At 39.4% G+C, this 14,787-nt stretch overlaps 1 protein-coding gene across 1 annotated transcript; it reads left to right on the forward strand.

The window, feature by feature from the left end:
* Positions 1-4,583: 4,583 nt before the first annotated feature.
* Positions 4,584-13,057, forward strand: ogfr (opioid growth factor receptor). Its single transcript, XM_005926154.3, has 7 exons — positions 4,584-4,920; positions 5,444-5,509; positions 5,606-5,687; positions 5,787-5,865; positions 8,367-8,433; positions 9,404-9,552; positions 9,642-13,057. Exons 1-7 carry the CDS (start codon positions 4,795-4,797, stop codon positions 10,747-10,749), a joined length of 1,677 nt encoding a protein of 558 aa, XP_005926216.1. The 5' UTR covers positions 4,584-4,794; the 3' UTR covers positions 10,750-13,057.
* Positions 13,058-14,787: the final 1,730 nt, after the last annotated feature.

The raw sequence follows: 14,787 nt of genomic DNA on the forward strand, positions 1-14,787 counted from the left end.
CAGGATAACAATCAAAATATAAGCTTTTATTCAGGGTACTCTGCACACATATTTACAAAATGTTACGGGAGCTGCTTTCTTCCTGGAGGTAAGCTGAATCTCCTAAAAATACTTGCACTCCACAAAGTGACACAAGACCAGCATTAAAAATATTTGACCTTTATCTCAAGAGAGGAACACAGCAGGTAAGAAGGCAATAGTACGGATTATCCCCCTGGATATGTCTCTAATTTACAGTTATAACAACTGCTGGGGTGTAGCAGACACACAGGCCTCTTTGTGCTGTACACAAGGGAGACCAAGGGTTAAATGCATAACACAGACTATTTGATCATACCTGATTTCATCAGTTCTCTTACTTAATTAATTCCAAAGGGAAATTGCACATGAAGTCACAGTCTATGCAGCTCTCCAAGAATAGTTTTGAATGTTCATCCTTCAGTCTGTGACTTCTGTCTGATATGAGAATTGATCTTTTTTGGCAGCTCTCTTTTTTCCTGTTCTTACTCTTCGCTTAAAATGAATAACTTTTCTTTCCTCCGTGTGCTTTATCAGCAATTAAACCATTTTTGTGAATTCTGTACCGCAGGTGTAAATGCATACTATTGATTCCCATTTTCCCAGTTCTCTGAAATAAAAGCACCCAGATATGATGAGACTGAAAAAAAAATATGACTCATGGTAATACCTCTGCAAGGCTTTCACTGTTAAACAGCTGAGGGAGATATGGATTCTCTTTTTCCACAGAGTCAGGCACCAAGAACTAAAGATGTTCAATAAAGGTTGCGCTAAATCTTCATTTCCTTTGTGAAAACCTAAAAGGCATCAAACATTGTTTTGTTGATGGACACTTTATAAAGTGTGCCCTTTGACACTTGAAGCACAGAGTTCTTAAATGGCCAGCGAAAGCATATTTTGCACGTAATTAGGATTTTGATTTATTCTGATAATATGCAGTCGATACAGTTTAACACACAAAGTCTGCACATCATTTGGTGACCACATTTAATGTCAGAATTATTATAACAGCAAGGTCATTATTAAAGTTAATGCACTCAAACTTAATCTTTCAGTGCTCCATTAACATGTGTAGAATACAGTGCATAAATGAGTATGTAAATGCTAAATATAATTATATTTAGATGCCATAAATAAATTAAATACTACATTTTAAAATGCTGGGACTGGGTTTTTATCAGAGATACAGGGTTTGTGCATAAAGGCACACATTTTTCAACATTTACGTTATTTGTATGAGGAAGGAAAGGAAACAGAAACAGCTGTGTATTAATGATATCAACTTGTCCATAAGGCACATTATCTTCTCCTCATTGTAAGACTTATAATGCCTGGCTAACCATAGTAAAGTCAACAACTGGCAATTAAAATAAATACATACACCATGATTGTGCCCATTTGAAACTTTAATTGCTGTAAACCATCCACACAAACGTCATAGAGCCACTAGGTCCTTATTAGTAGGTTTTCAGATGGGTTTTCAGAAGTGACTGTGTGCATTTGTCCTATGCTTTAAGATGTAAGATCATTAAATAGCCACTGGTGAACAAACTATGAGCCATGCAGGGATCAAGAGAAACACATAAATGTCAGTGGTCTGGCAGCCGGGCCATGAGCTGTGTGCCTGCTTATGTTGGACATGTTGGATTACCTTGGGAGAGTTTAAGTCTGTCTTAAAGGAACGAGAGAACAGCTCTTTTACTCAGTGTGATTGTTTTTAATGTACTCTTAATTTGATCTGTTATTGTATATTTTCAGAGCGTTCTCACTCCCGAGGCGTAACATGTCGACGTTTTGTCACGTCCCGCGGCGTTCCTGAGGAACGCGAAAGGAGACCTTCGGCGTTCTTATGGTACGCGGCGGGTTATGGCTGGAATCCAGTGCAATGACGCTCCCGCGGTAATAGACGTTCCAGCCCTGTATTCCAGCCCTAAACCTAACCTTATCTCTAGCCCTGACCATAACCTTATTCCTGACCTTAACCAGGACTTTAATGATGTTAAATAGCGTGTTTCTAAGCGATTTGAAGAAAAAGAGCGAACATGTGTAGGTTCAGTCCAGACGGTTCTCATATTTCCTCTTTTTCCGAGGTCGTCATTTAGGAACGTGGTGGGTAGCCGAAAACGTAATATGTTGACGATTTGTCACCTAGCGTAAAATGTTACGCTTTGGGAGTGAGAACGGGTTGCTATTTTACACATGTTTGTATGGGATATTGTATTTGTTTTAAATGTTATATACCTATGTGGTATGTGACTTTTGTTGCTATGATGCCAGGTCTCTCTTGGAAATGAGATTTTTAATCTCAATGAGATTTTTTACCTGGATAAATAAAGGATTAATAAAAAAAAAGGGAGCAAATTAGCTAAAAGAAGTTTCTATGCAAACTTTGCTCCACTCTACTTTCCACCAGGTTTCATGAATTTCAGCTTCATTTTGCATAATCTTGCTGAAAAACAGACATGTCAGGACTAATTATGTACCTCCAGCTGCTAAGCACCTGAATTACTACCTAAAGTTACCAAACAGGAGTATTACAACACAAAAAAAGAAGAACTTGCAGATCGATCACAAATGGAAATATGACCATATATACTACTGGTAAAAGTGCTGTTGCCCAAGAAAATCTGTGTACTTACTGTGAAAGGAAAGTCTTGCATGCATGCCTTTATGTTTCTGGATGGCAGTGCAACAGATTTATTGAATTTGTGTTTTTTGTGGGGTTTTTTTTAATCATTTCTAGTTAAGTAAATTAGTTTAAAATTGGCTTAAACATATGGTGCTTTTTGCAGAAGTAGCCACAAATGTTCAGCCGGTCCAGGTGTCTTCTTGTTCTGTTGCAGATGATCCTTAATTCCAACCACCAGCCTGTTGCCGGAAGCTCATAGTCAGAAGGGGTGGCAAGGGTTAGGCGTTATAATACTATCAAATCTCTGACAAACACAGCTAGATGGGCTTACATGCTTTTTCTAATCTCTGTGTAGAGCTTCTCATCTGTACTGAACTCGCTGGGGGGAAAAAGGCGACAGAGAATCTGTTTTATGAGGCAGAGGTACTAAATAGCAACAGCAAATACTAGATGCCTGCAGAGCCCTCTGGTTTCCACAGTAACTGAGACCAAAAATAGTAACCCACACCAGCGGCTATTCAACACTGAATCCCCTGTGATAACACATGATTCTATTTATACCTTCTAATGCTGAAATACTGGCATCTCGTATAAATAACTCTGTCCAATTACTGTCAAAAAATGATATAATGGTCCAATTATATGTTATCACCTCTTAATCCTTGTTTATGCTGCAGGTTCTTATTGTATGAAACCTAAATGCAAGTTATTAGACCATTATGCTGAAGATATTGCACGAAAGAAAATACACAATCACATAACTTGTCAGTGTGCATTTTCTGGCATCAATTAAATAACTAGTTAGTAGACAAAAAATGTCATGATCTAATTGATAATGTCATTTTTTTAAGCTGAAATAATAAAACAAAGTTGCACTGTTTAATAACTAGTAAAAGATTAACTTGGGATTTTAGGCTGTTGGTCAGACAAATAGTAATAGTAGTAAGTGATATCATCTCACCATAAGAAGGTTCCCAGTTTTCAAACTTCCTGGTTTGCTGAGGGATTTTTGAGTGGGTTCTCATGCCTGCAAGGGTTTCCTCCTACGGTCCAAAGACATGCTTGTTGTTATGTTAATTGGTGGTTCTAAATTGGCTGGACTGTTGTGTGAGTTTGTGTGTGGTTGTCTGGCTTGTTGTGTGATATACTGCCCCCCTGCCCCAATGACAACAGGAAAAGTGTGCATCCTTATAGACAGAATAACTCCCTCCTGACCCAGAAGTAGATGGCTTTGTGAGTGAGTAGAAAATTGAAAGATTGCCTTTTTTGTTGCTATTGCTCAAAAATATATATAATAATCAAGATTGCAAATAACTGCTCATTTTAAGCAAACCTTCACATTTATAAAAGTTGCCAGATCACTATGTGCATTGTTGGATTTTCGACCTTCCTTTAATATCTGAGACATTCAGCTACCAGACAGGAGGGGTATTAGATTCACATGTCATCTACAAATTAAATGAGATAAATTAGTAAGACACATTTTAGGTTTATTGGTCTGGTTAGTTTTCCTATTTTTATATCGTTTTTCTTTATGTAGAGCTGTTTTTTTTTTTCTTTTTCATTAATGCGTTAATCAGTCCTCATCTCTCATTCCTGCCCTGTTGCTTCGTTATTATATAACAGTAAAGTGAAAGTTTTTTCTGCATTTAAGATATGCTGTCTGACTCAGCTGGTTTGCGGGTTTTAACACCGCCAACCAGCTCAGTAAGCTGATGTCTTCGGGGTGTATCGGAAAAGCGCGTTGCTAATGAGTATATTTAAAAACCCAAACGATTGCAAATAACACCAAAATGGAGTTAGATTTATATGATAACAATTACTAAGAGAGGGTTTTAGCAATACATAGCTTCCAGAATTAATAAATATAAAATATAGGTGGATTAAAGTGCTAGTAAGTGCTAGTAAACGTAGTTAAGTCACGTGGTTGATTTTTAAATGAAGCTCCTGAAAGCAGCACTAGGACTGCAGCCGCCAGCGAAGCCGCTATCTGATGATGGTAGACCTGAAAGACGGATGGTCAGGGCCGTCCTCGTCTAACCTGAACATGCAAGTGTAGCTTCATTCAGCAACGGTTGCAGCGCTAAACCAGGCTACTCGACAATTTAGCCTTAGCTAGTCGCATATCTTTTTTTTTTTATTAAAGCATGGAGGACGATTGTATTTGTGAGTACGACTCCACCTGGGACACAGAGAGTGATGGAGACGACCCGGCCGGAGAGAGCCAAACCCGTCGGTCAAATCAAGACAAAAACAAATCGAGCTGGGCTTTAGTACGTGCTTTTATTATTACTCAGCCAGAGGACAAAGGACAAAAAAACCCTACTGTACCTTAGTGTAGCTCGTTTCTTTTACATGCAATGCTACGTTTTCTGTTGCCTGTTGTGGAAAGCTAACGTTAGCTTTACGCATCACTGCTGCGACTTTGCTAACTAGCCTAGCTTGCTCCCAGTTTACTTTTTAGTTGAAAATCGTCGTCAATGTTTACTCTGGCCTGCTCACAGTTAGCAGTAGTCTGTGAGTCATAGTTAGAATGGAGGAGGAATTAATTAACATCTAGACTTAATTCATTGCAACAGTGGGAATTTTATTAACCCGACCTTATATGGCAACTCCTATGACGTTATCAGGAACAGCATAGGTCGTGACACAATTATTAATGACCCCTTGATTTGTAGTATATCAGTTCAGGTTGTTTATACTTTTAATGCAATACAATGCAAGACCTGTATTTAATTTATGTGAGACGCCTGATGCATATCAATGTATTTTATTATGTATGCTTAATATTTGCAGTGGCACCACACGCCCAGAAACATGAGAGCAGCAAAGGACATGCAAAACTACAGGAGAGGATACCCCGTAAGTTACACCTCAGCTCATCTCTTAAACAAAAAAACAAAAAAATCGTGCTCATAGCTGAAAGATGTTAAAGTCTCCTTTATTCTGTTTGGACAGAATCTTGCAGATGAGGAGTGCTCAGAGGACAAAATGAACAATCTGCAGTTTTATCTCAATAAGTTTCCCTCTGCTCCTGATGGTAAAATACTCATATGTTTGCATATAATATAATATTTGCTGTATGCGTGAAAGTCGTGCTTGTGGTGATGATACCAATATTTTGTCTCATTTGTCGCAGATATCTACATTGAATCCTTTCTTAAAGAATGGAAAAACGACTACAAACGGCTGGAGAGAGTTCACTCGTACATCCAGTGGTATGTACTGTTTGACACTTTGAACTTTGTACTTTAGCCATATCCAGCCTAACGGCAACAGAACTGACCACAGCTTACTTTTGCCATCTTGATGAACTTGTAGTCTGAAGCCTGTTACGCATGCACACAAACACATTCACTCGTTTCTCATTTTGTACTTCCTTCATTCCTTGCTTCCCCTCCTCGCAAACAGGAAGAGACATTATTAATTCTCAGTAGGGTTGATTAAATAGGACATGAGCCACACTTGCATTATTTTCTGTTATTGCCCAACTTCTGCTTTATTTTATGATGTCAGATGTAACGGTCTTTTTTTTTTTTTTAATTTTCACTAAAGCTGGTTACAGTCTACTGCATTTAAGTAACTAACACTACTCATGAATACTGATTGGACTAGTTGTTTGTAGCATCCTTCCATCTGTACTGTGCAAAAGTCCTAAGCCACCTGTCATTTCTTTATATTTTGCTTTTAAGGAGACATAGTTAGAGCAGGACATCTATTAATGAGAAGGCTGGTAGTTTGATCCCTGGGTGCTCCAGTCTGCATGGCGAATATCCTTGGCTGGATACTAATCTCCTAGCATCTATCAGAGTTTGAATGTTAGATAAAAAGTACTTAAGCATAGAAAAACTGTTTGTGCAAATGAGACATTTTGTATAAAGCACTCTGAGTGCTCCGGTAGAGTAGAAATAATATAAGAATCAGTCTATTTGTTAAGCCTAAAAAAGCATCTACTTCAAGGGGTGATCTACTGCTGTCTACACATAGCAGACAACTCAGCAAAGAACCAATTTTGAATTGTATCTGTAAGCACTTTAGTCCTCACAGCCTGTCACAAAAACAGATTTTTTTTTCCTATTTCTTTTGTTGAATCTAGTGGAAAAGCCAAAAATAACAATTCGAAAGGCATAAAACTGTATTTTTGCAATGAACAAAGAGAGCTATTAGCCAGAAGCCTGGCATATCTTCTGTGTGTGTGTGTGTGTGTGTGTGTGTGTGTGTGTGTGTGTGTGTGTGTGTGTGTGTGTGTGTATTTTTAAAAACAAATTGGAAGAAACTGGACAAGTGAAGGATACAGTAGGAGGTGAACTATATCATAATAGTATGCCTTTACAAAATATGAAACAAATCTAGCAAAGACCTGGCACAGGAGATGCATCTGGTGCTTTGGTTGGTCAGTCTATTGTTCACTGAAACCTTATCAGAAATGGCCTCAGTGAAAGGGAATTGGGGAGAAAAGGCTGTGGTATGCCAAATTACACAAGAACTGCACTGAAAATCAATGGCAATGGGTCTTAAGGTTCAAATATGTCAATATCTATGGAGGAGTTAAGGAGACAGACTCGATGGTGAGTGTCTACAAAATACAGTGGAGGCTGTGTCATGGTTTGGGGCTGTCTTTTAGTCAGTGCTGTTAGCGATGATTTTAAAATTGATAGGTGGATGATTGCAGAAAAGTAGCCTCAGATTTTGATCCACCATAAACTACCATCTGGAAAGAGTCTTATAAGCAACGCTTTCATTTGGCACCATGATCCCAAACTCAGTGCAAATGCACTAAAGGCGTACCTGGATAGGAATTGTAGTGGAGAACTATCAGTCATGTTTTGGCCTTCCCACAGGCTGGACATCATTGAACAGTGCAAGATCATCTTTACAGAAAACTGAACAGGCAAGAAAGAAGCCTGGAAAACAATTCCTGAAGACTACTTAAATAAATTACAAGAAAGTTTGTTTATATACCAGATGCTGATTGTCAAAAAACTCAGTTTTTGCTTTTTATATACTGATTTTCCATGCATGTTTGCACATTTCAGTAAATCGCTAACACCTATTTTCCTAGCAAAATATAAAGAAATAAGGGCTGACTCGAGACTTTTGCAAAGTACTGTATATTCCAGCTGCGTGCCTAGGACACACCTGTACAACCTCAGTTATATCTACATCGATACGCCTCTGTTCTCCTGACACGTTTTAGGATTTGAGATATTTTTGAGCATGGAGTACTGAGATCGATTTCCAGATCACAGGCAGGAGGATTGAGGAGACGGAGAAATGAGAGAAGCCTACGCTCTACATGTGCACAAGATGTCAAGTAGCAAATGCTTTTCCACATCCATAGTACATAACAGAAATAGATGGAGTGTTCACAGTGGGAAAAGAATTGTTACATATACCCTTTCCTTTCGTGGCACGTTAAGTTTTTACATTTGTTACTGTAAACTGCCAAAAAATAAACGTTAATACACTGAAGGATGTCACGTTTGTTTACACAGTGGTGTTTTGTTTAAAAATGTTTTTAAGAACGAGGCAATTTATGAAATTATAGGATATACATGTTCTTTTAAAGTATTGGATGAAGGCACTAGAATATATTATATTTGGGTCATAAACTGTTCGCAGGGACATCTGGCGTCAGCACCACTGAATTAAAGTGTCGTGTCATTAGAAGTTAATTGGTCTTCTGTTGTTTCTCTCTTGAACTGTCTGCTGTTGCAAGGCTGTTTCCACTGCGAGAACCAGGGGTTAATTACATGGCTTCAGAACTTACCAAGAAGGAAATTGAGGTAAGTGTAAAATGGAAAGCGCTCTCACCAAACGGTAGCAGAGTTGGTCAACAGTGACTTTCTATCACAACACAAAGCAACTGAAAAAGAATTAAGGTTAATGCCATAAAGTTGTCAGAGTCCAAAGTCGGAATGAAATGAAGTCTATTGAATCTGGACTGGAACTGCCAGGTTAAATCAACCAAAAGACTGCTATAGTTTTCCTAAAATTACTGTCTTGGTCAGGTACTCTGACTTCCTCACACAGTCCAAAGACATGCAGTTAGGTGGGTTACGTTAACTGGCGATCCTAAACTGACCGTCGGTGTAACTGTGAGCATAATTAGTTGTCTCTCTGTTAGCCCTGCGACAGACTGGCGACCTGTCCAGAGTGTACCCCGCCTCTCGTTCCAGCCCCCCAACCCACTTTGTTTGACCATTAACTGTGAAACAAAGTCAGTTTGTTGGACAGGTTAAATTTCTTATGTTTTCCATAATAAGTTCATCACATAGTAATGTTGGCTGTTTGTTTGGTAACTATTCCTAAAAAAAATGTAGCATGAGAACTGTCAGTGTCTACAATATGGCTGCAGGTTGATGCATTGGTTTTATCACTTGGCTACAGGTCTGTTGGTGTCTCCACAGCCAAATTTATTTAATTCTTTTACATTGTAAGGAAACAAAAGAGCAAATGCAGTGGCTATATGCATGTCACTAGGCAAGTTCTACGATTCTTTCAACAGCATGTTGAAAAAGGAAACAAAATGTGATGTAACCTCTTTGCAGCATTGTGGCTTTCCTGCCTCTAGGAGCGCCCAATAAAAGGTTACCGTAGAGGTCAAAAGGTCAAATAAGATGCATCACTGAAAATTTGACAATTTCATTTCATATTTGATACAGTTCTAGCCAGTAAATCTATTTTCCTTTTTCTTTTTTTTTTCTTTTTTCTTTTTCTTTTTTTTTTTTTAAATGTGCTGTAAATTCTCACCAGGCCTTCAAGAAGAATGAAGATGCCAAAAGGCGACTAGTCGAGTCCTATGAACTCATGTTGGGTTTTTATGGAATCCGTTTGGTTAACAAAGAGACGGGTGAAGTGAAACGTGCAGAAAATTGGAAGGAGCGCTTTGGAAACCTGGAGCGGTAAGTATTATTATTCTCATGTCAGTAATTTCCCGCATATGTAGTAGTTGTTTTTGTGATTACAGCTTCAACTGCCTTGTCCTTTGCAGGAATATGCACAACAACCTGCGGATAACTCGCATATTGAAAAGCCTCGGGGAGTTGGGCTTTGAGCACTATCAGGCTCCTCTGGTGCGCTTCTTCCTGGAGGAGACTCTGGTCAAAAAGACTCTGAGCAGTGTTAAACGGAGCGTGCTCGACTACTTTCTGTTTGCTGTGCTGGACAAGCATAAACGTCAGGAGCTTGTGCGCTTTGCTTACCTTCACTTTGAGCCAAAGGATAAGTTTGTGTGGTGTCCCAGAAAGGTTCAGAAGCTATTCAGAAAGTCAGAGAAAAGACCTGACACTATAGGGAATGGTGATGGAAAGGAGGAAGTCTTTTCACGCGTTAAAGGCAAAGATGGAGAAGCAGCCCTGCAACAGAAGGAAGATGGACTGGATAGTGTTGCAAAGGCTCAGAAAGGAACTGTTAAAACTGCAGTTAAGGACAAAAGCAAACCATCCGAGGCATCCCCTGAGCCTAAACCAGAGTCTGAGGTAATCGAAAATGGAAGTGTGGAGACTGAGTGTAATAATGAAATTTTGGGTAATGGAAATGACTCTTCAGATGACGTTAATGAAATGGAACATTCGCCCAGTAACGACACTGTGACAGGGAAAAGCGAGTCCTGTGCAGACAGTGAGCTGAAATCTACAAGTAACTCAAATGACCAGGATGGAGACATCAATATGCAAACGGAAGAGGATGTAGAACCCGAAAAACCACCGAAGAAGAAAAGAGAAGATAACAAGGTGCTGCCAAACAATGGCCTGGCTGGGGGCTTAGCCGGTGGGCAGATAGAGGAAAAAGCTGTTCCTAGTAAAGCCACTGGTCAAACGAGCCCGTCAGTGCAAACTCCTCATAAGACTTCAAAACACCCGCCCTCTCTGTCTTCAGAAAGGGAGGAAAAAATCCCTAGGACGGATTTTAATCAAGTGTCACATAAAAAAGAAGCAGACGAAACGTTGCAGGACAGTATGTCTGCAACAAACGGGTCACTGATGAAAACCGACAACGGTGTGGATGAACAGACAAATGGGAAGGAACCCGAGGATATTGACATGGAATCGAACCCCACGAGCTCAGACCAGAATGTGGGGAACTCATTAATGAACTGATTCATATTAAATAAATGGAAAAAATGTAATATAGGGACAAAGTATGGCTTAAAATCTTTCTAGGCCTTATTTCTACTATATTTAATGTTAAGATGTTAACTTTGAAGGACTATACAGCTATCAGCCACAACATTAAAACCACTTTGAGGTTGAAGTAAATAGCACTGATCTTACAGTTTCTGCGGCGAAACATTACGTCCTGGCTTTTATATATTTTGATACATATCACCTACCTAAACATTGTTATAGAACACGTACATGCCTAGTTGATGTACTTCCTCACCCAGCAGGATACGTGACCCAACACACCACAAAAACTGCTCAGGAAAAATGACAAATCACCCATAGTGTTGACCCAATCAACACCAATGTCCCCAGAACCCAATCCAACATGCCAGACGGAGCCCAGACTATGAAGGTCCCAACTCTCAATGATCAGGACCCAAACTTCTTTATGTCAGACACCACCAGACTGTGTCCATGCCTTGGATGAGGTTGGTCAGAGCTGTTTGGTGGAATGAGGAGGACCTGCACAGTGTTATGTAGTTAGTTGTAATGTTGTGGCTGATGGGTATATGAATTGATTAATTTGTTAAATATGGGACCGGATTCGACTCTTATTTCTACATGGCCATCAGACAATATTAAAGGATAAACACGACGTATTGTATATTTTTGACTTTTAAACCAATCCCAAAAAAAAGGACCAAAGCGTCACCAAAGTGTGTGATTAGTTAAGCCTCAGTCACACAGGCCTAGAGACCGATTGGCAACTGCCTGGCAACCAGTGGTTTCTATAGGAAAATTAGTATTGCTTGACCAGTTGCAAGCAGTTGCTGTGAAATTGTTAATGAAAGGCCCACTTTCATGAACAAGGGGGACCTCGAGACCCCCTCTGGTAACCAACGGGTAAATGTGCAACAAGTTGATGAGTGGTTGCAGGAGGTTGCTTGCTGTTGCTCAAGGAAGCTGGTGGCAGAGAGATGTACAGTGCTGCACCAAAGGTTTGTGTGCGGGTGCTTTGGTCACTAGCAGGTTGCTGCAGTCGCTAGTAGTTTGCATGGATGACGCTGGCGTGCAACTCAAAATATAGAACATTCGCCTTTAAAGTAACAGTTGTGCCTTTTGATGCTCAAACCAACAAGATGCAACTTTTACTTTGATACAAACCTTCTCAGTTTCTGGTGTGCTAGCACCTAAAGCAATCACAAGGAGTTCTTTGATGCCACCACGCTCTTTACAACCAATTTCACACAGCAACAGTCAGCAGCTGTTCACCAACCAGTCAGGTAATATATATTTTTCCCTAGAGATCAGGCTGGTCGCCAACTGGTCTCTAGGCCTGTGTGACTGAGGTCTTAGACTCTGAGTAATTTATATACTCTGAGTATACTGTATGTTATGTACAGTAGCAGGAGAGTGTCTGGGAGATTGAAATGGTGGATCACTGATGCATTTTCAGTAGTTTTAGAATGACAGTGGAGCTCTCTGGCACCTAGAGCCTGACTGCAATATGCAAGTTGGATAAATCTACTGCTATTTTTGGTCTTCTGCTTTTTGTCAACAGTAAAAATATAGAATATGGCCTGTCTTATCCTTTAAAGTCGTTATGACTAAGACTGTCAGCAGCAGATACTTAATAATTTTGCAGAATTCATAAAGTACTATTATTACTGAATATCAATGAAATGAAGTTTTCAGCGTTTTTAACACCTTAATACTTTGAATTTTGAACATTTTTTTTGCACTGAGAAATAATTAATTTGAAGAGCTTTTTTCCCTCTTTGAGGTGTGTGTGTGTGTGTGTGTGTGTGTGTGTGTGTGTGTGTGTGTGTGCACGCGTGTGTGTGTGTGTGAGAGAGAGAGATTCTTGTGTTTCTGCTGGATCCTGCTGTTAAAATGGAATTAATACTCGGTATCATTTAAGTTATATTTCAGTAGTGTTGCACAGTCTGTATGTCTCCATGCGGATTTGGGAGGTAGACTTTTGAACAACTGAAATCCTTGCCAAAAATGTGATAAGACTGGTTGATTGTACAATGTGTAATTCTTTGTGGCAGAATTGATAAAGCTTTGGATATAATTTAAAGTCTGCTGTATGTTAATTTGAAATGGGTACAGTCTGTGAACTTACAAGCCAGGGTGATTATATCGATGCATCTTTTTATATTTGCACTTAATTTCCACTGTTATTGTTCAAGTTACTGTATTTGCAAAATGAAATGGTTATGACTTTATATATTCCTTTTTTTCCCTCCTGACTTACCTGGCCGTTAATGAAGCAGAATAAAGCTGTACTATTTTCTGATTATTTTTTTGAAATGCATTTCTGATGTCGGAGTCCAGATTTTGTGTTAAAATTGCATTTCTTAAGAACACACCGAGATGGCAGACAGCATTTGCGCCAATTCCCAAGACCCTTGCTTCTTCTGTGAAACTGTTATGTCGACTGAAATATGAGTTGTTTTTAGTATACAAATTTGGCTGTGTGAAAAGATGTGACTCAAAGCAGCGACAAGAAGAAAAAGAATGGATATTGATGCACAACAACTTCTTCAGGACTCAGGAGCAGTGTGGAGTCGAGGGCGTAAGGGAGAGCTAGAGGTACACACTGCTGGAGTTTCAGCATTGTTTTTACGCCCACCCTCAGTCGTTACATATACCCTTCCCCTCTTTGGAATATTAGACATACCTCAATGCAATATTTTACATTTAAATTACACAAAACTTGCAATGTGTCACTAATTTTGTGCTGCTTTAGCTCATCCAGCTGATGGTGTCGGTCCATAATTTACAACAGTCACTACTTCTCTTATGCTACAGGTCAGATCTTTTAGAGAAGGTCACACACAGCGATCGCCAAACAGTTATTCAACCAAATTGTTCTCAAGGTCACATTTTATGATAACCTGTGAAATCTTGGCAGGTTGTGAGTGTTAGCTACTATGTCACTGATGAGATATGATGATGTTCTTTATCTGAAGTGGGGCTGAAACGCCTAATGGCGTAAATGGTTAAATACCAAATATTTACTTGTTCAAGCAACTGAATTCTGAGGATTTAATGCTCTTTCTAAACTGTTGGTCGATGATCATTTGAGTGTCTTTGGGTCTTAACAACATTTACACAACCTTCATTTTAAATAGGTTGTTCATTCTTATTTTTCTGTGCATTTCCTGATGTTTTATATAGCAAAGTGTCCATAGCTTGCGAGAATGTAGTTTATATCCATCGAACTGTTCTCTGCTTCAACAAGTGGTTAACGTGAATAGCTCAATCATGGATGCGCTTTGTTGTGCCCCTGTAAACTGTAATGGCTCAGTCACACTAGAGTAAAAATAGGACAACGGCCTTCTTGCAAATAGTTAAACTGGTTGTCCAGTGACTTCACTGATTTTGCATTTGGCAACTGATTTCAAGTAGTTGTGGACAGCCTGCTGGCTAGCTTGCCTGCTGGGATCCATCCATCCATCCATTGACTCATTTGGTTGTCAACTGGTTGTATTTGAGTACACTTATATAGAAGAGCAAGGTTGCCTAGTGCTTACATCATTTTGCCTTAAATCGCCATCCTGCAGCCACTATGTCATTGTGACATATGGCTGAACTCTGAAAGTAGCTGAGGTTAGTTTCCGTGAATGTAGACCACAATATTGCCATTTCTCCAGCTCATCACAGTTAATTGCTGTATTATCACAGATAATAATACTTTTTTTTTTCTTCATTTGTCTAAAGAAAAACTCCAGGGAAGCTTTGTTAAGACAAGTAACTCAAGTTGACTTCATTCAGTCGCAGACTGATAGACCGATTCCAACTTAGTGCCATTTTATCACCATGTTGCTGCATTGTTCATGCCACGGTCTTCAACCACTGTTGTCCTTCCAGCTACAGTCACACTGGACAAGACAGTGGTTGGAGACCACTGTCTGACCAAAACTATTGCACCTATGTGCAATCAGCTTGCAGTCTCCTGCCTCTGAAATGACCCTGATCACATGATCTCAGAAACCTGTGGAGGATGGATGGATGGATGGATGG

This window comes from Haplochromis burtoni, unplaced genomic scaffold (assembly GCF_018398535.1).
Source record: "Haplochromis burtoni strain Fernald_Lab_line unplaced genomic scaffold, NCSU_Asbu1 Contig_91, whole genome shotgun sequence".
In the NCBI taxonomy this organism is placed as follows: domain Eukaryota; kingdom Metazoa; phylum Chordata; class Actinopteri; order Cichliformes; family Cichlidae; genus Haplochromis; species Haplochromis burtoni.

Bases quoted from the DNA above. Each gene is read 5' to 3' on its own strand.
- ogfr (XM_005926154.3), top strand. From the start codon at position 4,795: ATGGAGGACGATTGTATTTGTGAGTACGACTCCACCTGGGACACAGAG. The intron at 4,921-5,443 runs GTACGTGCTTTT...TAATATTTGCAG, and splicing joins ACAAATCGAGCTGGGCTTTA to TGGCACCACACGCCCAGAAA. The intron at 5,510-5,605 runs GTAAGTTACACC...CTGTTTGGACAG, and splicing joins ACTACAGGAGAGGATACCCC to AATCTTGCAGATGAGGAGTG.